This window comes from Mesoplodon mirus (genome assembly GCF_964341445.2).
Source record: "Mesoplodon mirus genome assembly, chromosome: 9".
Classification (NCBI taxonomy): Eukaryota; Metazoa; Chordata; class Mammalia; order Artiodactyla; family Ziphiidae; genus Mesoplodon; species Mesoplodon mirus.
This window is the reverse complement of record NC_138985.1, coordinates 101,404,815-101,426,306: the sequence shown is the minus strand read 5'-3', so window position 1 is coordinate 101,426,306 and position 21,492 is coordinate 101,404,815. Positions and strand designations below refer to the sequence as shown.

General features: G+C 51.7%; 1 protein-coding gene across 6 annotated transcripts in view; it reads left to right on the top strand.

The window, feature by feature from the left end:
* Positions 1–16,927, top strand: part of HIPK2 (homeodomain interacting protein kinase 2) — a 248,820-nt gene extending 231,893 nt beyond the window's left edge. For all 6 annotated transcript variants that reach the window (XM_082631980.1, XM_082631977.1, XM_082631979.1 and 3 more), the window contains exons 13-15: positions 9,964–10,208; positions 15,211–15,344; positions 16,451–16,927. In XM_082631980.1, the coding sequence (XP_082488106.1) occupies positions 9,964–10,208; positions 15,211–15,344; positions 16,451–16,912 (841 nt within the window). In that variant the 3' untranslated portion in view covers positions 16,913–16,927. The remainder of the gene's footprint in view (positions 1–9,963; positions 10,209–15,210; positions 15,345–16,450) is intronic.
* Positions 16,928–21,492: the final 4,565 nt, after the last annotated feature.

The following is a 21,492-nucleotide window of genomic DNA, read 5'->3' as shown; positions in this document are numbered from 1 at the left end:
GGATCTGGACCACCTTCCATCGTCCAGCATGATGACCCCTCTCTCCCGGCCCCTGAATTTTGGCTTTGCCGTGTCCTGGAGCCCTAAGGTGATTTCAAGGGAATGTCAAACAGATTTTCCATAATTGTTGAAAGCGGAGATAATTTTGAGTCACTTTGGTCTTAAAAAATAGTTACAGGGGCTTCCCTGGTGGCGCAGTGGTTGAGAATCTGCCTGCTGATGCAGGGGACATGGGTTCGTGCCCCTGTCCGGGAAGATCCCACATGCCGCGGAGCGGCTGGGCCCGTGAGCCATGGCCGCTGGGCCTGTGCGTCCGGAGCCTGTGCTCCGCAACGGGAGAGGCCACAACAGTGAGAGGCCCGCGTACCACAAAAAAAAAAAAAAAAGTTATAGGCCCTTTACATTTGAGGGACGTGAGATCATAAAAATCAGGCACACGGTGCCAGTGTATTTCAACCCTCGTATGCTAAAAATCTCTGCCTCGGACTATTGAATTTATTCCTAGTCGGTCAGGCTGTTTCTCTAACACTGCCTTGGCTCTCTCAGAATTTGAGGTAATTGTCCAATTAATCAGAAAGTTTCCTGTGTCTGATTAACCCGGTCTGTCGAACTGCCAGTTGGCTCTTCACTCAGAGAGCATTACTGTTTATTCCAAAGTAGTAAGAACTCATTTTAGTCTCTATATGCTTCCCGGGGAGAGGGAAGAAATATTTATTATATTTGCGAGACTGTTCACCCTAGTGCCAGAGCCTCTTGTACACTTTCCAGCCAGACTGCAACGGAGCGCGGTGTGAGCTTGGGCTGTCTGATAGTCCCCTGGAACTTGCCCCTCTGAACAGTCGGTCCCCGGGCCTTCAGCACCCCCGGGCCTCGGGACCTTGTAGATCCAAAGTCTCACAGTCCCAACCTGCTGGCTCCTCCCTTTGGGACCCAGGACCTGGGAAGGGAGGCCTGCCCCACGCTGCCAGTCAGCGCACATCCCATGACCTGATGTGAAGCTTAACATTCACAGTTAGGCCCAAATTACTAATTCCTGATTGGATACAATGTCCCTGATTATAATCACAAATCCTTTTGATTAGATAATAAATTCCTACACTTAAAATCATTACAAGATATGCAGATAGACTGATTCAAACATTCTCACTACAGCTATTTCTTCCTGCATGGGGCATCCACTTCCCATCTTTATAATGAACTCAGTGTCTTACCTTCTCATGATAGGGCTAGTGTATCTTTCATTCCAGTGTCCTCTTTAGTGGCCCAGCCTAGTCTTCAGTGTGTCTCAGAGAAGCATATCGTGGAGCATTTCTGGTCCTAGCATTGGGCCGGGCGCTAGAGGGGCCACGGGGCCGGGGGGATGGGGTTCAGTGCTTCATTCCCAGGCTGCCTGTTCCAGAACTGGGCTCAGTTTCCTTTTGGAGAACAGTCCCAAGTTGAGTCAATACCCCGTCCTGCCCAGTGCCTCGCGCCTCGCAGGCCCTTCCCAAAGAGAAAGGCTCCTCCCGACTCCGGCCCGGTCCCCAGCCTGGAGCAGCTTGTGCACACATTTGTAGCATCAGGCACAAGAAGGACCAGCAACCACACACAGCCCTTTGCCACGACTGGAAAAAGGCGATTTTAAAACCTGACAACTGACTAGATTGGAATATCATTTTGACATTTGAATTGACACAGAATCTCGACCTATGTGTTCAGGAGAGAATTGAATAGTGGGTCTGAGAAGAAGGATGAGAGAGGCATCTCTCCACCTGTCAGGCCGCTGCCGGGGCCGTGAGCGCAAAGCGAGCCAAAGCACAGGCTGCTTCCGCAGCAGCTCCGGGGCCCAGAAAGAAGAGAACTGGAGTACTGGACAGCATGTGAGGACCTTGGTGACTTCACAACTGAGTCAAGACGTAGGGGAGAGCAGGGAAGGAGCTGACTGGCAGGTGCATGTGTAAGCGACAACCACAGACAGCGACAGTGGGCTGCTGAGTACCAGAGCTTCATACAGTGGAAAGTGCAGGGGACGGCCTGCCTGCCCAGGGGAACGAAACGCACCTGAGAGGTTCCGCCAAATGGGGGAAGCTGCAGGCTGAGGCCAGCGCGTAATTGAGACGGGAGGCGTACAGAATGGGATGATAGTGTTTTCTGGATAGTGTTTGATAGTGTTTACTGTTGCCTTAAAGGAATGTTTTAGGACCCAGGAAGACAGGAAAGTGTGTTTGAGTCTGAGGAGGATCAAACAGAAACCAGTAGCTATTTTATTCATAGCGAAACCACCGTGTAATGTGACCACGTTAATGTGACTGCATTTTTTTTCTCTTTTTTTTTTTTTTTTTAATGAACAAACCCCCCGACTCTGATATAGATCTTTCTCGCTGACATTTTTTTAATTAATTTATTTATTTATTTATTTTTGCTGTGTTGGGTCTTCGTTGCTGTGCGAGGGCTTTCTCTAGTTGTGGCAAGCGGGGGCCACTCTTCATCGCAGTGCGCGGGCCTCTCACTATCGCGGCCTCTCTTGTTGCGAAGCACAGGCTCCAGACACGCAGGCTCAGTCGTTGTGGCTCACGGGCCTAGTTGCTCCGCGGCATGTGGGATCTTCCCAGACCAGGGCTCGAACCCGTGTCCCCTGCATTAGCAGGCAGATTCTCAACCACTGCGCCACCAGGAAAGCCCGTGACTGCATTTTGTAATGAGGGAAAAAACGGGGAAATACGATTACTCGTTCTTAGCTATCAGAATTATGGCAAAATTTAACACAGTAAATATCTATTGGCCCCGCTGGTAAGATATTACGCTCGGAACCACAGGTGCTGCATAAATGATGTAGGCAGCCTCTGTCCTCAGGAGGTTTGCAGGGTAATAAGCCAGGTAAGATGCGTGCAAATCATCATAACACAAAACAGAATATCAGCCCCCTAAAAACTAGCAGAGGCCTGTGGGGATTCAAAGGGGAAATAGCTTGAGGAAGTAGCAGGGGAGAGGAGGCTTTTCAAGGTCAAAGGTCCTGATGGGTGTGGACAGTGGGTAGAGGAGGTGAGACTTGCAAATTCCAGCAGGATAGGTGGTGGGTGGAGCCTCAGAGGTGGGCAGAAGGGATCAAGAGCATGTGGGGCCACTGATCAGAGAGAAAGCAGGAGGCAAGGAGAGAAGGGACTTCAGATTGGAAAGGGAGTTTGAGGGTCTCTCCTTAGGTGGGCGTGGCCAACTTTGCGAGGAGCTGGTGGGAAAGCATCAGTCCGGGGAAAACAAGGACGTGCCCCCAGGTGCAGCCCTCCAGCCGGAAGCTTCTCTCCCTGTCAGTGCTCCAGTGTGAACCGTGGAGACTTCCCTCCTAGACCCTGACCGTTCTCGTTCCCAAACCTGATTTCTCCCAGCCGTGAGCATCTTGATTCTGATCTTCTGTGTTCCTGACCTCATTTCCTATTTGCGGCCCACCCCCAGCGCTAGCCCTGTAACTCTGCCTGAAATGCCGATCACTCCCCATCACGTGACTCAGCCTCCACACAGCAGCCAGAGGGCGGGGTGGGGGGGTGATGATGCGAACAGGGTTGGTGAGCGCAGACCACAGGGCAGCGTCTTTTAGAGCCAACGTGAGGCAAATAATGGTCAATCCACATTTTTTAGGACTAAGCTTGTCACTAAATCTCCAGGACCAGCTGATAATTGCCTAGAATTTTCAGAAGAATGCCAAAGCAAAATTATCATTCCTGACCCCTCTCACTGTTGTGGCCTCTCCCGTTGTGGAACACAGGTTCCGGATGCGCAGGCTCAGCGGCCATGGCTCACGGGCCCAGCAGCTCCGCGGCACGTGGGATCTTCCCGGACCAGGGCACGAACCCGTGTCCCCTGCATCAGCAGGCAAACTCTCAACCAGTGCCACCAGGGAAGCCCTGGCAGGCGGATTCTTAACCACTGCGCCACCAGGGAAGCCCATGTGCTCAATTTTTAAGCTGACTCGTTTAACAGCTTCTCACTTGTTCTCTAATCTGCATAGTACATCAGGTAGAGCACAGAGATTTCTAACAATAGAAGAGATTAAAAACAGAGCTATCAAATTAATTCACCTTTTCCAAACCTGTCACATGTAAATCCAAAGAGGCAGGTAAATCAGCATTAGACTGTGTTGTACCTATCTGCTCCCTGGGCATGGGGACTGCCAGATCAGAAAAAAGGGATGGGACCCATGAAGAGTTCGGAGAGGTTTTCTTCCACACTCCTTAGTGTAGATGACAAGATACCGACATGCAGAATTCCTCAACATTTCCGTCGGGAGATGGCCCCCAATTCTGAGGGGTCATCTAGACCAAGCTGTCAGTTGTTAGAAGATTTTTGCCAGAAAGCCTTCCTTCAGTGACAAGAAGCTCACTGAGTCATTAAGCGGCCCATTGTATGTTCAGATAATTCTAGTTGTCAGAGAATTCATACTCATATTGAGCTGAAGCTTCTCCACAATTTCTAAAATTGAGTGAAGAATTCCAAATATGTCCAACTTGAATTTTATTGCAGCTTGGCCAAACTCAGTGGTGTGTGTGTGGGGGTGTATGTGTGTGTTTAATTTGCTCATTTTCTAAACTATTCAGAACCTAAGGAGGATATATAGTCAGCAGGAATTGTCTGGGTCTGGGTCTACATATAAGGTACACTTAACTAAAAGGATTTATTTTCTCTCCAAATTAGGAGTAAAGAGAATCCTATTTTAAGTGTCTTTAATAATAAACCTTCAAGGGACCATCACAATGGCTCCTTTAAGGCCACTCTCCCTAACGGATGTCATAGCAGGTTAGAGCTGGAGGGACATCCAGGGTCACCCCAATATCCAGGCCACTGCCCGAGGTCACACCAATAAATGAACAGCAGCGCCAGGACTAGAGCACGAGCTCCCAGGACACATTTGGGAGCAGCCAGCCTCTGTTCTTCACGTGGGGTCCACCACCCACAGACCATGCATCTGCAGCAGAACATTTCTGCGTTTTGTGAAATGACCAGATGAGTCACTGTGTGTGTGTGTCATTTAATCAGGCAGAACTGGCTGTGACCGAAGCTGAGAGTGAAGGTCAGGACACTTGGAGCTGCATGTTCATGGCCTCCGGCGCTGACCCTGGTCCTGGGAGCGTTTTGTGATGGTGCCAGGGGTGGAGGTGGAGGGCTGGGCGTTCCTTTAACAGCGTCTTACTACACAACAGACTGCTCGTAGACCAGCCCCGCCCCCCCCCCCCCAGAAAGCAGTTGCAGGTTTCACCTGTCTATGCTTTTTAAAATTTTTTTAACATCTTTATTGGAGTATAATTGCTTTACAATGGTGTGTTAGTTTCTGCTTTATAACAAAGTGAATCAGTTATACATATACATATATCCCCATATCCCCTCCCTCTTGCGTCTCCCTCCCTCCCACCGTCCCTGTCCCACCCCTCTAGGTGGTCACAAAGCACCAAGCTGATCTCCCTGTGCTATGCGGCTGCTTCCCACTAGCTATCACTTTTACATTTGGTAGTGTATATATGTCCATGCCACTCTCTCACTTCGTCCCAGCTTACCCTTCCCCCTCCCCGTGTCCTCAAGCCCATGCTGTAGTAGGTCTGTGTCTTTATTCCCATCTTACCCCTAGGTTATTCATGACCTTTTTGTCCCTTAGATTCCATATATATGTGTTAGCATACGGTATTTGTTTTTCTCTTTCTGACTTACTTCACTCTGTATGACAGACTCTAGGTCCGTCCACCTCACTGCATTCATTGCAGCTCTATTGACAATAGCCAGGACGTGTCTGTGCTTTTTAAGGCGGCTCTCCTTCCTCCCAGGGTTCCTCCCACTTCCACAGCTTTCCACAATTCCTGCTGCCCTTGGGTCCCTTGTCCCTACTTTCCAGGCATGGGGACCTTTCCCTGGCGCCCCACTTTCTAGTTCTTCTGCCAGATCTCAGTCGTCCCCTCCCCGCTGATCCCATTTGCTTCCTTTTTTTAAAATTTATTTATTTATTTATTTATTTATTTATTTATTTATGGTTGCGTTCCGTCTTCGTTGCTGCACACGGGCTTTCTCTAGTTGCGGCGAGCAGGGGCTACTCTTCGTTGTGGTGCACAGGCTCCTCATTGCGGTGGCTTCTCGTTGCAGAGCACAGGCTCTAGGCACGCGGGCTTCGGCAGTTGTGGCACGTGGGCTCAGTAGTTGTGGCGCACGGGCCCTAGATCCACGGGCTTCAGTAGTTGCAGCAAGCAGTCTCAGTAGTTGCGGCTCGCGGGCTCTAGAGCGCAGGCTCAGTAGTTGTGGCACACGGGCTTAGCTGCTCTGCGGCATGTGGGATCCTCCCGGACCAGGGCTCGAACCCACATCCCCTGCATTGGCAGGCGGATTCTCAATCAGTGCGCCACCAGGGAAGCCTGCTTTCTTGTTTCTGAATAAGCATATGGACTTTTAAAAACTTGAGATAGAATTTGCGTGCCATACAGTTCACCCATTTAAAGTGTATAATTAAATGGTTTTTGGCCTATTACATTAATTTTTTAAGTTGTGGTACTACATATATAATAAAATTTGCCATTTTAACCATTTTTAAGTGTACAGTTCGGTGACATTAAATACATTCACAGTGTGTGCAGCCATCACCACTATTGCCAAAACTTTTCATTCACCTCAAACAGGAACTCTGTACCCATCAAGCAGTAACTCCCCAAACTCCTCTTCCCTCAGCCCCTGGTAACCTCTAATCTATGTCTGTCTCTATGAATTTGCCTATTCTAGGAACCTCATATAAGTGGAATCACACAGTATCTGTCCTTTTGTGTCTGGCTTATTCCACTTAGTGTAATGTTTTCAAGGCTCATCCATATTGTAGCATGTATCAGAACTTTATTCGTTTTTATAGCTGAATAATATTCCATTGGGTGGATATATCACATTTTGTTTATCCATTGATCAGTTGATGGGCACTGAGGTTATTTCCACCTTTTGGCTGTTGTGAGTAATGCTGCAGTGAACATTAGCATACAAGTATCTGTTAGTTTCTGCTTTCAGTTCCTTTTCGTACTTAACCTAGAGCAGAATTGCTGTGTCATACGGTAACTGTTTACCTCAAACTATGTTTGAGCAACAAGCATATGGGCTTTTTGGATTTAAACTGTTATAAGTAGGAAGTGTAGCTCTTTATTAATTAAGATATACCCATTTTATCAAAGTTAGCATGAAGAACTATAAATATATGCAATCAATTCATTCCTCACCTTCTTTTGAGTTCTTAATTATCATCTGCACAGCTCATTTGACAGTTCATCGTGGAAGTCTTTATGACATCCCTTCTCTTTAACTGATTATTTTAAAGCTTTTACTGTTTAACTTGTCATGTTTTTATACAGTCCCCCACTGAGATGTTAATCTCCTCCAAGAGTGGAGACATGTATTATATTTCTTTATACAGAAATTCCCTGTGGCAGCTAGCATAGATCTCTAAGATACCTAACGGATGAGTTTTAACTTCTTTCATATCAATCTCTGGTTTATTCCTAGACTAGAAACTTTTCCAGCAAGTATGTACCTTCATAGAATTCATTTTGCCTAGAGGTGTTTTTTGCAAACCTCTTTTCACCTGTTTTTAAATGAAGTAACCCTAATAATAATCATGATAGAAGCTAGCTTTTTTTTTTTAACTGGAGTATAGTTGCTTTACAGTGTTGTGTTAGTTTCTGCCACACAGCGAAGTGAATCAGCCATATGCATACATACATCCCCTCCCTCTTGGACCTCCCTCCCGCCCCTACCCCGCCCCCATCCCACCCAACTAGACCATCACAGAGCACCAGGCTGAGCTCCCTGTGCTATACGGCAGGTTCCCACTAGCTATCTGTTTTACACATGGTAGTGTATTTATGTCAAACCTAATCTCCCAATTCATCCCACCCTCCCCTCCCTGCCGTGTCCACACGTCTGTTCCCTACGTCTGCCTTTGTATTCCTGCCCTGCAAATAGGTTCATCTATACCATTTTTCTAGATTCCACATATATGTGTTAATATACAATATTTCTTTTTCTCTTTCTGACTTACTTTACTCTGTATGACAGATTCTAGGTGCATCCACATCTCTGCAAGTGACCTAATTTCATTTCTTTTTATGGCTGAGTAATATTCCATTATATATATGTACCACATCTTCTTTATCCATTCATCTAGAAGCTAGTTTTTTGGGTTTTTTTTTTTTTTGCGGTACGCGGGCCTCTCACTGTTGTGGCCTCTCCCGTTGCGGAGCACAGGCTCTGGACGCGCAGGCTCAGCGGCCATGGCTCACGGGCCCAGCCGCTCGGCGGCATGTGGGATCTTCCTGGACCGGGGCACGAACCCGCGTCCCCTGCATCGGCAGGCGGACTCTCAACCACTGCGCCACCAGGGAAGCCCAGAAGCTAGTTTTTATAGTATACTTACTGTGTGTCGTGCGCCATCCAAAGCATTTTGCATGTCTTTCCTCACTTCTCAAAGCAAGCCTGTGACATTGGTACTGTTAATATACATCTTACTGATAAGGAGACTGAGTCGCTCAGGGGTTGGAACAGCTACACCACCAACACATGGTGAAGTTAGACGTCTGTCTGCCGGGCATGTGTCCTTGTCCACAAACACGGTTAGGGAGGGACCCTTCCACCCTGAACCGGGGAGGACAGAATACGCAGCCCCAGAAGAATTATCTGGGCCAGATGTCAGCAGGGCAGGGTCCAGGGAGCAGGGCGTCAGGCCCCCTGCGGGCTCACTCCCAGCCCCTCAGCCTGTTGTAGGCTAGCAGCCCTGCTGTCCTCCCACTTCCTGGGGCTCGAGTTCCTCATTTCTCTGCCGCCCTTAGTGGTGGTAGGATTGACCTTGGAATCTGGCCTGTGGCTGGCTGTGTGACCTTGGGCAAGGCACCTGGAGGGGGTGTGGCGGCTGCATTAGGTGCTCTATAAATACCAGCTTCTTCTCTTAGCCAAGTCGTTGCAAACTGACCGTCTTATTTAGGCAATCGATATTTCTTAAAAATAGACCATCAATATACAAAAATAGATGAAAATCCATTTTTAAAACCTTCCCAATAAGCAACAAATTCCATATTCGTCATCCCACCAGCCTCTCACTAGCCTGGAGGCAGACAGAATTGGTTCCCAAAGGAACCAAACATAAATATCTCCGGAAAAAATGTGCTGGCCCAGAGCCACTGATACCTCCTGGTATCAGTGTATTAAGCCTCAGTTATAGGATGAAGACCAGGGATTCAGAGCCACGCCCTCACAGACTCAGCATCTCTGCCCTCACCCAGACGCGGTGCCGGTCCCCCACCCCATCGTCGGCCAGGCAGAGGGGAAGCTGCAGGAGGGCCGGGCCTCTCCTGAGAAGGGGACCCGGAGGTCTTGGGTCGCTGCTGTGTGCGGGATCAGCGTGCTCAGAGCCTCACTCTCTCCCGTCCCTCTCACTGCGTCCTGGTTCCTCTTGGATGTCCTCTTCCCTCCTGCCTAAATTGGCTGGCTCTTCCAGGTCCCGAGCCTCACGAGCTTATGTTGTTCCCTTCCCGGCGGTGTTTTTCTCCTACACCTGGGCCTCAGGTTGCCTGGGTCTGGCTGGGTTCTCTGTTTGCTTTTGTGTCCCCTTCCGGCGGCTCAGAGGGCACTGCCACACAGCTCTGTGCTGCACGCACCTCCCCGGTAGGTCAGCTGAGCCCGGCTGCACAGGGGACAGCCCAGGCCTGCCTGGAAGTTTCTCTCGCCCCCATGTCCAGAAGCTTCTGTGGGCCCCCCTCCAGCCCTTTCTCCCATCCTCACATATTCCTCCACCCCCACCGGTCAGACTGGTGACACTTGTGCCTCCCCGTTAGGGTTCTGGAGAGCAGAAGTCACATTCCTACCCCGCCTCCGGCTCTGCCTGCCCCCGCCCCTGCCCCAGAGCACAGAGAGGCTCTTCACCGTCAGTTTGGTGTCTCCCTCCCCAGCCTCTCACAGTCCTGCTTTCTCCCTTTCCATCTCCAGCCCTGTGTCCAAGCAGAGAAAAAACGTCATCAGCTGTGTCACGGTCCACGACTCTCCCTACTCCGACTCCTCTAGCATCACCAGCCCCTACGCCGTGCAGCACCGCTCCGGGCACAGCGCCGCCACCTTCGACAGCAAGGGGAGCCTGGAGTCGCACTGCACCGGGAACCCCCGAACCATCATCGTGCCGCCCCTGAAAACCCAGGCCAGCGAGGCGCTGGTGGAGTGTGACAGCCTGGGGCCAGGTAATTTGGGGCCGGGGCGGCCAGCAGCATTTCTCTGGAGGCTGGTTTTCTGGTTCCCTGCTGCTCGCCCTCTTGTTACGGGGGAGCTACTAAGCCCCGGGTGGTGGTAGATCCTCACCCAAGGATCTTGTTGTCAGCCCAGGAGGCCAGAGCTGACCTCACATCTGTCAGAAAAAAGTCCTCCCTGTGATGGCCACCTCACTTCTGAACTGTATCTCATGAATGGATGGATGGATGGGGTAGGGAGTTTGCAAAGAGTTGGCCGCCTGAGCGAAAACAAGCCTGGTCAGCCCTCAGCATTTCCTACTGAGAGTGGCTTGTCTTTGCTCTCACGGGGCTGTCCCTCAGGAGCCATTTGTTCTGGAATTATCCCATTTGGGCGCCCCTTAGGGTTCTCACGCCTGGAGGCAATGCACCATTTTAACATTCAGGAGAGTGAGAAGGAAGCCTTTCTTTTGTAATATGGGAGAAAGGGTGAATGTGAGACAGAAGGCGAGTAAGGGAACCCGCGGGTCCCAGGGCCGGTGCATCTGTTTAGGAAAAGATACATCTGAAAGGTGAGACTCTGGACCCCTCAAACCTCTGCTTGCCGTGCACCCTCAAGTCCTCAGGTAGCCCCGCACGTACCCCAGTTATAAAGATCGCAGCCTTAAGTGCGCACAGCTTGGTGTGAAGGGCTCTCCTGCTTAATTAACAGTGAAGGTCTCAAGACCGGCCCTTTTACCGAACAGGAAGAGAAGGAAATATTCCTTTTCATCTGTAATCTAAAATCCAAAAAGCTCCACAAACCAGATTTTTAAGTTTACAGCAAAGTCAGTTGGTAAAACCTGACCTGAACTAACCAGAGGCTATTTATAGTCCCTTTGTCATATTCCTGTTTGTCTCACTTGGTGAAATGTCCCAGTATTCTGTAGCAGAAATAATCACTTTTTTTTAATTACGTGGTAGTGCACAGGGCTCCACTGGGGGTAACCTAATATATTGAATATATACCAAATGACCTTCTAAAATCGGAAATTCTTGATTTCAAAAGTGTCTGACCCCAGGGATTTCAGGGAGTTCCCTGGCGGTCCAGTGCTTCGGATTCCACACTCTCACTGCCGAGGGCCCGGGTTCGATCTCTGATCGGGGAACTCAAATCCCACAAGCCACGCAGTGTGGCACAAAAAAAAAAAAAAAGTGACACCAGGGATTTCAGATCAGAGACTGTAGACCTACAGGAGGAGACGATGTGTGTTGTAAATCGAGGATGCCCGTGTTCCAGGACATCTCGGGGGAACTCTGTAGTAGTAACGGTCCCTTTACACTTCAGGACGATGGTCTATAAGAATTGGCTCAGGAGCGACCTTACGCCGGTCCTCTAGGAATTGATAAAGGGCGGGGAAGGTAGCTGGTGTTGAATTTCCCTTGGCCTTTTAAATACGGTGGAGGATGCACAAGGCAGCGGCCAGATCATTGCAGGCTAGATGTCTTCCAGCTCGGAACTTTGTTGGCCTGGGTGCCTGCGCCACAATGTGGAAGGTGACAAAATTGAGAGCTACTGAAATTTTAAGACTAGTCCAACCCCCTAGTTAAGACAGGTCAGGGGACTGAGGGCCAGCTTTGCCCCACATAATGCAACAGTTTTCTGTGGGGAACCACGACGGTGAGGGGGGGAGGCAGGTCTGTGGAGCCCACAGGTCATGCATTTCACGCTCCGTTGCCCGTTTCCACCATCAGCCGTCGGGCTGTGGGCCGCCCATGGCGGTTTTGAGCACTCACTCCACTGCATTTCCACAAGGACTGCTACAGCTGAAGGGCTGAGAATCTCTCAGGGATGTTTTCAACCAAAAAAAAAAAAGGAAGGTTATTCTCAGTAAGGCTGCTGGTTCTAAGGCACCTAGTGCCACTGTCTCTGGGGAAGCCCATGGTATAGTTTCCCACTGTAAAGAGAGATTTATGTTCCCCTGTGAGGACACGCTGCACAGTCTTTCTAGTGACAGGCAAGGGGCAGGAAGGAACTTCATGCTGGTGCCTGTCCGCCCCCAGAACGTGGTCCTTCTCAATGCTGATATCCTCCGTTATCTCAGTCGTCCTAGGCTTGGAGGAATCAAGCAAAGCAGCCTTCCTCAGCCTCCTGGGGCCCCGCTGGGCTGCCAGGCTTCCCTGAGCCCCATCAGGTCAGGACGGAGGCTGTGCAGGTGACGGTCCATTTTCCCTCAGTGCTAATCCCCTCTGTGGGTCTCAGCTCAGGAAGGATCCCTATTTCTCACGTAGCCTCCTCGGGTCTCTTGGGTCAGCTAAGGTTCTTCTGGGAGGCAACAGAGTGAACTCTGCACTGCCTTAAGGCAAATAAGGAATTTATTGGAAGGGTGCAGGGCTGAGAGAAAGTTCAACAACTAAGTCCCAGGTGGGACGGGAACCAGAACTCCTTGATCTGAGCCACTGGGGGCCCGACACCTGCTCTCTGGACACTGCTTCACCCTGACCCAGTGAGCCCCGGGCTCCCAGTTTCCCAGTCCCAGGAAACAGAACTTGCTGGTCCCAGCTTGGGGCAGACACCTGTTCCTTGAGCGTCCGCTTTGGCCAGGGGACAGGGCGGTAATAAAGACATCAACCGTAGTTAGCACAGCTAACACCTTTAAGCGCTTAACACGTGCCAGATACTAAGCGTTCTATGTGCATTAACTCACGTAATCCCCACAACGACCCTACATGTAGTCGCCATTACTTTCCCAGTTTTCCAGATAAGAAAATGGAAGCACAGAGAGGTTAACTAACTCCACCACAGCCATGCGGCTGTCCCTCCAGGGCTCACCCAGGATTGAAGCACTCTCCCATCCGCCTTGTACAGACAGGGCCACCAGGGGCCATCCGTGAACCCAGGGCTCTTCCCGGGAAGCAGATCTATGAGAGCAACTAGGCAAGGCTCCAGCAGAGAGCTCTGTACTGTCCTCCCAGCTCCGAAACGCGCCTCCGGAGCTTGACCTTCGGCACTTGCCTTCTCCACTCCATGGTCACTTTCTCTGCAGGAAGAAATTACTATTTTAATCTCTTGGTCCCTTTCAGGACCCCCTCCCTGATTCTGGGGTCCCCTGCTCTGGCAACTTGACAAGCTCCGACCCCACTTCCTGTCCCCGCGATGACGGTAGCCTGGCTCTGTCACACCCATTTCATCTGAAGCCCTCTAATCTCTTCGCTTGCAGCCTCACGCTATGGATCCCTTGCACTCAGAGTTTCTCCCTCAAATATAATTACCACAAAATGCCCAGAGAGTTGAAATAGGAGCAGAGAGGTGCCATTCACAGCTGGGCCCAGGCAGCAGACACAGCTGGTGATCCGCTGCAGGGCAGGAAGGAGTTGGATGCCTGCACAGTGGCACCATGGCTGATCGACGGCGACAGAGTTCTCCTGATGGGCAGCACTTGCAGCTTTGCATCCCTCACCCTACAGTGGGTCCCCGGAACCCCGCACTCCACCCCCCTGGCTTTGGAGGGCCTTTGAGAGTCTAACCAAGCTTGGCCTGAGCACCAGACCCCAATTCCACGATGCAGGTCAGCTGTGTCCACCAAGGCCTGGCTGGCTCCTGCTCTCCTGGGAAGCTTGTGGAGAATACGAATTCCTGGGCACCCCCAACTGGGGTGCACTTCAGTGGGTAGGATGGGAGGGCCGCTGGGCCCCAAACCACGGTTGGATTTGGGGTCTCTGTTAGGACGTGCTGCCCCCTTCCCAGTGAGGCAGCTCTCCCTTTACTTGAGGGGGACTGTTGCATCGGGGAGGAGAAGGCTCCTCTTGACTTCATTGTGCTCCCCAGTCCCCTGTCCCCCGGTTTCTGGTTTGCCTTCTTTTCAGCTTTCTCTCCATCAACAATTATCAGCATTCTCTCTTGCCGGCCCCAGCCTCAGGCGTCTCCTCTTTGACTTTGATCTCATCACCCTGGGATTCGTAATAGAATTGATCCAACCCAGTTACGTCAAGGGCCTGACCCTTATTATGTGTGCTTCATTAATTCTTAGCATCCTTCACCCCCAAGAACTGCCAGATTTGCCCATTTTACACTCGCGACCCCAGGGTACCTGATTGATACCATATTAGGCTTTTGTGTTTCCCAACGATGCTCAGCCCCAGTAAATCTTCTGAATTCTCTGCTGAACAGCACAAGAAATAGACCTGCCTCTGAGGTCCTGTGTACGTCTTGCCGGTTCTCCCTTAGCTACCAGGGTCTCCTCTTGAACTCCCCACTCTGGGCAGCTCCTTCAAACGTGAGTGGTTTTAGAGTCGGGGAGTCTGCGGAGGACAACGCAGGTTTGGGCGGATGTCTGGATTCCCTGTGCCAAAGGCTTCTTGGCAGTCACTGTGGATCACTTCCTCTTGATCTAGATAGAGCTTCAGCACAGAGATGTCTGACGTCAAGAGAGACACTGAGAGGCAGGTGAATAGTTGCACTTGATTCTGCAAATCCTGTACCCGAGTGTACAGTCCTCTGACTTTGCCCCCTGGAGACATGAGTCCCACTCCGCCAGGAGCTGGTGTTCACAGACCACTCAGCACCGAAACTGACTAGAATGGTTTCTTTAATATAAACCTCCTCGCCTTATTCATTTTATTCCGGTTGTTTTTCCCCCTGGGACACGTAGTCCCTCTTTTGAGACTCGGTTTTCTGTACCCTGCTGCATCTGTCAGCGTGTCTCTGCATCTCAGCAGATGGCCCCCCACTGCACCCCTGGCTGGGACACGAGGAGCTGCAGAGAGCTCTCCTTCTGTCTCTTAGACTCTCCTTATGCTTTTCGGTCTCACCAGATAGTAATTCTAAACTCCAGCAGGGTTTGCTCCCAAGCCACAGCCCAGGTGCCAGCCCAGAGTCGGCATTGTCACCGGGTCTGGGGGCGTTGCTGCCGAATGGTGATCCCCCAGTCTTGGGAAAGGGTTCTTGAAAGACCACTGTTGTCCCCCAAGGAGTAGGGTCTTCCGGGCAGCTGAGGGCCTGTGACGGACCTGTGACCTTTTCCTCCTTCCAACACAGTTACCACCAGTCACCACTCGTCCTCCTACAAGTCCAAGTCCTCCAGCAACGTGACCTCCACCAGCGGTCACTCTTCAGGGAGCTCATCTGGAGCCACTGCCTACCGGCAGCAGCGACCTCTCAATCTCAGCCAGGTAAGCCCGCCCGACGGCCGCTCGCCAGGGGCGCCAGGGTGGACCCTTGGCCACCTCCCGGAGCCTCAGCCCCTCCCGTGGCGGCAGGAGGCGCCCCGAGTGACCTCTGGTGTTCTCGTTCTGCTGTGGGTCACCTTGGGGAAGGCGGATCCGCCATTCACAGAGAGCCGGCCCAAAGCAAAATGACTCGTCTGATGCTCCGAAGTACTTAGTGACGTGGTGCCAGAGCTTAAAAATAGGCTGGCCCACGTCTTGCTATTTCGGCCCAGCAAAGGGTAAAACACTGTGTCTGGGTCCCATAGTCTGACCGTGCTGGGTCTAGTGAGTCATTACGGTGAAGGAGGCCTCCCACAGGGACCTCAAACCCAGGAAAAGAGCCGGAGGATTCGGAGAAGGTGGGTGACATTCAGGGGGAATGTAAACAAGACAGAGTCTCCACGGGCAGCGCTCAGCCTGTTAGTGTAGAGGGTCACTCAGGTCTGAGTTGCAAAGTGGACTCCGGGCCCTGTTTCCTTAGAAGCTCAGAGGTAAGATAAGGGGAAGTTTGTGTTGAGAAGCCCTTCATCGGAAGTGGTGCCCCTGGGCTGTAAACCGGGGCCGCGTCTATGTCATGACTTAGGTTCTCCAGGTTAGAGAGGGCTGCTTCATGTGTACCTATGACTTCAGACAGCGAAGTGTCTGAGAGCCTGCAGTTTAGGGAGCAGGACTTCACGGTGAGAGAGAAAGCAGTCTGCACTCAAAGAGGGGCTCCTTTCGACACTTCACAGCTGCAGGATGCCCTTGGGGGACCTACTGGCTCCCGTTCCCTTTGCAGCTGGCTCTGAGTGTCACCCAGCCCGGAGCATGGCGGGCACGGCCTTCCTTCTCAGCCCAGGTTAACTGATACTTCGCGGGCGCGTGACGGAGGCGTCTTCTGTTACGCCTGCCGCTCCTCTCCCTCCGCCTTCCCCCCGCGCCCTCCTCCCCTCCTTGCTCTCCTCCCCACTCCCCGCTTCTCCCTCCTTTTCCCCGCCCGCGCCCTCTCCCGTGCATGCGCGTGCGTGCGCATGCGTGCGCGTGTCCAGCCCCGATGACGCAGCCCTTTCCTGGTGCTTCTCCCCCTCCAGGCTCAACAGCACATCACCGCAGATCGCACGGGGAGCCACCGACGGCAGCAGGCCTACATCACCCCTACGATGGCCCAGGCGCCATACTCCTTCCCACACAACAGCCCCAGCCACGGCACCGTGCACCCGCACCTGGCCGCCGCCGCCCACCTCCCCGCCCAGCCCCACCTCTACACCTACACGGCGCCCGCCGCCCTGGGCTCCACTGGCACCGTGGCCCACCTGGTGGCCTCCCAAGGCTCGGCGCGTCACACCGTGCAGCACACCGCCTACCCAGCCAGCATCGTCCACCAGGTTCCCGTGAGCATGGGCCCCCGGGTCCTGCCCTCTCCCACCATCCACCCGAGTCAGTATCCAGCCCAGTTCGCCCACCAGACCTACATCAGCGCCTCTCCAGCCTCCACCGTCTACACTGGATACCCACTGAGCCCCGCCAAGGTCAACCAGTACCCTTACATATAAACACTGGAAGGGGAGGGGAGGGGAGGGAGGATGGCCAGAGGGGAGGAGGGAGAGGAGGAGGGACGAGGGGGGAGCTGGGCTTTTTATACTGAAGGTGCCGCACAGAAACAATGCAAACGGGGCAGGGGAGGGGGGCAGGGGGCAGGGACGGGACACAAATGAAACTTGAACTAGGAAGTAGGAGGACTGAGAGCGGAGAAGAGAACATTTTAAGAAGGAAGGGATTTAAGGGGGGGGGAAATCTATGCTTTTTATTTTAAAAAAGAAAAAGAAAAAAAAAGAAAACGTCAGTAACAAAAAACCACAGCTCACGAACCCATTCTGCACCAGACTGGAAAGGAGAAGAAGAAGAGAGGCACGGAAGATTCCAGAAATTGGGGGGGGGGAAGGGGGGCCGCCCAGTGTTTGAAGAACTTTATGAATTTTTCAAAGATTATTTTCATATGGCAGCAAGTGGCGTTTAAGAATTTGCTGTCAGGGACACCTGATATGATTTTTAATCTATTGGATTAAAAAGCCAATAGATTTTTAATGATTGAACGTAAGAATTAGGGATTTTTCCAGAACTCTAAAGGGTCAGCAACCGTCTAGAAAGGTCAGGCCATGGCCGGAGGAGGCTGGTATCTGGGGGCGGGTCCGGGGTTGGGGAAGCCCCGATCTGGCCCACTTGCTGGGAGCAATGGGGGCAGCCAGGCTGCGAGGACCCCTGGGAGAGGAGGGCGCGTTTTCTCTTTCTGAGCACTCTGGATAAAATCCCTAAGCAATGATATTCCTCAAATGTCATTAATGATTTTTTTTCTTTTCTGAAGATTTCTTCTCTCTTTGAGTCCATCCCTCGTCACGTAGCGTAGGGCCCGCGGCGTCGCCGACACCCTGGTAGATGTCGCAGTCTGCATCTGTCTGTGCTACTTTGTGTTCACCCCCAACGATACCAAGAGACTATTCCTCAATGTAATTGCACAAGAAGAGCGATCTCACCTAGGCACGTGACCCGCGCCGTGGTCCAGGTGCACGCGCGGGTGCCCGCGGTGCCGCGCTCCTGTCCCCGGCACCGCCGCCGGCTCTCGCAGACTTGGTTTTACATCTTTCTCTCCTAGTGCCTTAGCGACCGGGGACGCGGTTGAGGGTTTACTTCCACGGTACTCCAGGAAGCCGGCTGAGGCGAGTCACATCATCTCAGCCCTTCTTCTGTGCTGTTGCAACATTTTACTCTGGCCTTTCCTCTTTTTTTTTTGTTGTTTGTTTGTTTGTTTAATTTCTATTTTATTTTAATACCTGTTGTCTTTCCTGGACTGTTTGCTAGCAGAGGGGTGTCAGGCAGCTGGCAGGGGCTAGGATAGCCCATGGATCTGGAGAGAGATGTGCGAGATGGATAGTGGTGGGTGAATCTGACGATGGTGATGGCTTTGGATGACTTTTACTTTGGCTGACTCCCCACCCTGTACCCCCACCCAGTTCTGCCCCCAGGGTTGGGAGGGTGGGGGGGCTCTGCCATTCGTTGGGACCGCAGGTCCCATATCTGTTTTAGGAATGTTGGCCTTGCCAGGCAGCCGCCGCCTTCAGCCTCCAGTCCTGGCACAGCCTCAGTCCTGGCACAGCCTTCCTGTCGCTGTCCACGGGATGGAGAGCTGACCTGGTGCCCGGCCCAGCCCCGTGTTCTCAGACTCGCCCCCCGCTTCACTCTCGGAGCCCTGCCCCCTCTCCTCTGGTTCCACCAGCTGTGTTTTGCTCTCACCGTTTTGCCGGGTCCTTCCCCCTGTAGACAACCATCGGCCGTCGTTTGCTGCTGAATCGTTCCTCGCGTTACCCAGGCCTACCCAAGGCACGCCTGCGTTCTTGGTTTTTGAGGAGTCTGGTGGGCAGAGGCTGGAGGGACATTTATGAGGGTAACTGTGTGGTCCTGTACTGCACTTTGGAAAACACTCCCTTGGGCAGTTCAGTTTCCAAGGAAATTTGCCCTTTGCCCTCTTTGCACCTTTGATACATTCTGAAAACTTTCTCAGGCTTTGAACACTGGTGGGGGTGAGGGCAGGGGGTCACTCTGTCCATAGCAAATTATTCTTAAAATACGTGAATGTTGGGAAACGCTATCTGGCCATCAGTGGGACTTGAAAGGGTGGTCCTAATTGTTTGACTCTTGACGCCGAGTCCTTAACTGACCCCAAAGCCACGTTTCCAAGGTGCAGAGAGCTGGCTCCCAGTTTGGGACAGCCGTCCGTCCTCGTCCTCCCTCCCTTTATGTCCTCGTTCTGTGGTCTCCCTTAACGATCGATCTACTGTGAAAGGTGTTTTTATCGCGATATCCGACCTAATTCAGTAACGAAGCCAAGCCCTTACCTTAGCTCTTAGCTGTGAAATGTGAAATAACTCTGGAAATTTCCCCTCTCCAAGCATGAATTCTACTTATCCTACAAAGAAATCGGTCCCCAGGTCGGAACCAGCCTAGTCCCGGCCTCAGGCCGGAAGGAAGGAAGGACACCATGTCCCCCTCGAGGCAGGGCAGGCTCGGGCAGAGCCCCAGGTACCCAGCGGGCCCGCCGGGGAGCCATGGGCAGCAGGACCAGATTCTCTCCTCGTGGTGCCACGCTCAATACGTCTTTATCCGGACGTGGGGAAGTGCGGTAGTTCTGAGACAACAGAAACATGGCCCTTCCAGAGAGAGTGAGGGGAGGAAAGTCTTTGGAGGCCATGTGAGCCAGAGTGATCCCAGAGCCGCGCCAGCCTGGGGAACCATCTCTGTTCTGGACTCTCGGCATCCGGGGGCAGCAGTGCCCCATCCGATCTTCCCGTGCCCAGTTACAGAAGTCTCGGCTGCAAACGAGCCAGCATTTTTGCCTTATTAGGTAGCATCCTGGACCCCCTTGTACAGTTCACTTCCAGCCCTTTCTAGATCTGATCTTTTACAGGAAAAGACAACATAGCCTTCCATTTTAAAGAAAATTATTTCGTCTACTTAAGTTGGAAGTTGCTCTTTCACCTGACATTTTCTTTCCTTTTCTTCCAGATCAGGAATGAAAGTTTCATGCTGCTCATAAAGATAATATTATTGTACTAATTATTTTGGTTATTACCATTGTAATTATTATCATAATCATTTTGATACTTTAGTTGGGGTTTTGAAATGCACATTTATTCCAAGTATCTTTGTGTTTTCTCTTTAATATTTAAATTTATTTTATTATATCTGTGAGTATCTGAGTAAACAGGAGGGACATGCAGATGTCTAGTTTTGTCAGACCAAAAAACAAAAAACAAAAAAAAAAAGGAAAGGAAAGATCCAGGAATTAGGAAAATGTCAAGAAAGATCCACCACAGAACAAAAGTTTGAAGAATCAAAGCCTTTATCTCTATACAGGTCAAATTGGGCTCTGGACAACATGGTCCATGGTCACCATCAATACTGCATTTTTCTAGATTCTCAGTGGCCTGAGAGGAGATCTGAGGAGGCATCTCATGGGCTGAACCCTTAGCCGTGGTTCTCTCCCATGTTCCCTGCACTTCTGAAACCTGCCAAATAGATCCCGGGCATGCCTTGATTCTGATACTGACCTGTCAAGCAAAAAACAAAAAACAAAAAAAACTCCCCTCTGCCCAGAGCTGACTCAGCCCCTTTCCCAAATGTCCCCCCTTTTGCCATCAGCACACCAGGAGTATGGCTTACGTCCTTCAGTGCAGAGATAACTGTCCCCTCCTAGAAGCCACTGGAGGTAAAAAGCTGATGGAAGGTGCTAGGCAGGTGGTACCTTCCCCTGGGAAACATCAGCCTCCCTTCCTCTCACTAACCACACTGCCCACTTCTTCAGTGCCCCCCAAACCCTGGTGCATGTTCTCAGCACACAATTGTAGGGACAAATTATGGAGCCCAAAAAAAAAGGTGGAGGGTTAATAGGAGGCCAGAGGGACACTAACAAAAGTCCAGCAGCTCCTTGGACATTGCAGGCTGCTGCCCCCCTGAAATTGTTGGCCAACGTAGGGGCACAGTGGGGCCTCGCAGCCAGGCCCACGGGGCTCTGACTGTGCCCCTTAGGGCATGGTGCTGTGTGCGATGGGCTTTTTAAATCAGCTTGAGGTGCCCACACGCTGCCCACCAAACCCAGAAACTGCCGGGCTCCGGGCGGGTAAAGGAAGGTCTGGAATGGCGGGCTTCACCGAAGCTAATGAAGGGAGACGCCAGGCCATGCCCAGCCCAGAGCTGCTCAGCAAACATTAGCGCCCTCCCCGAGTCGCTATCTGCCTTCCTCTTCCAGCCAAACACAGAGCTGTGGTTCCGAAGCCCCAGGAGAAGACCCCAGTGGGAGAGGCCAGCCCCTGTGTGGGGTCCTTAGCATCTGCCCCAACTCCCATCCTGCCCTCCAACTCCGAGTCGCCCTGGCAAATAGGATGAATAAAAGGCTGCCCGTCCCTAAGACCCAGCTCTCACGTAGAGGGATGCCAACCTAGTCCTTATTTAGATCACAAATAACTTAGGACATCATCTGCTCTGGAATTGGCTCCATCCCTCTTTACTGAGGAAACGTGGTTAAGGCTAAAAGGGAAGGTTGAAAAGGAGCGGTCAAGGAGAGCCTCATAACTGGAGCCTT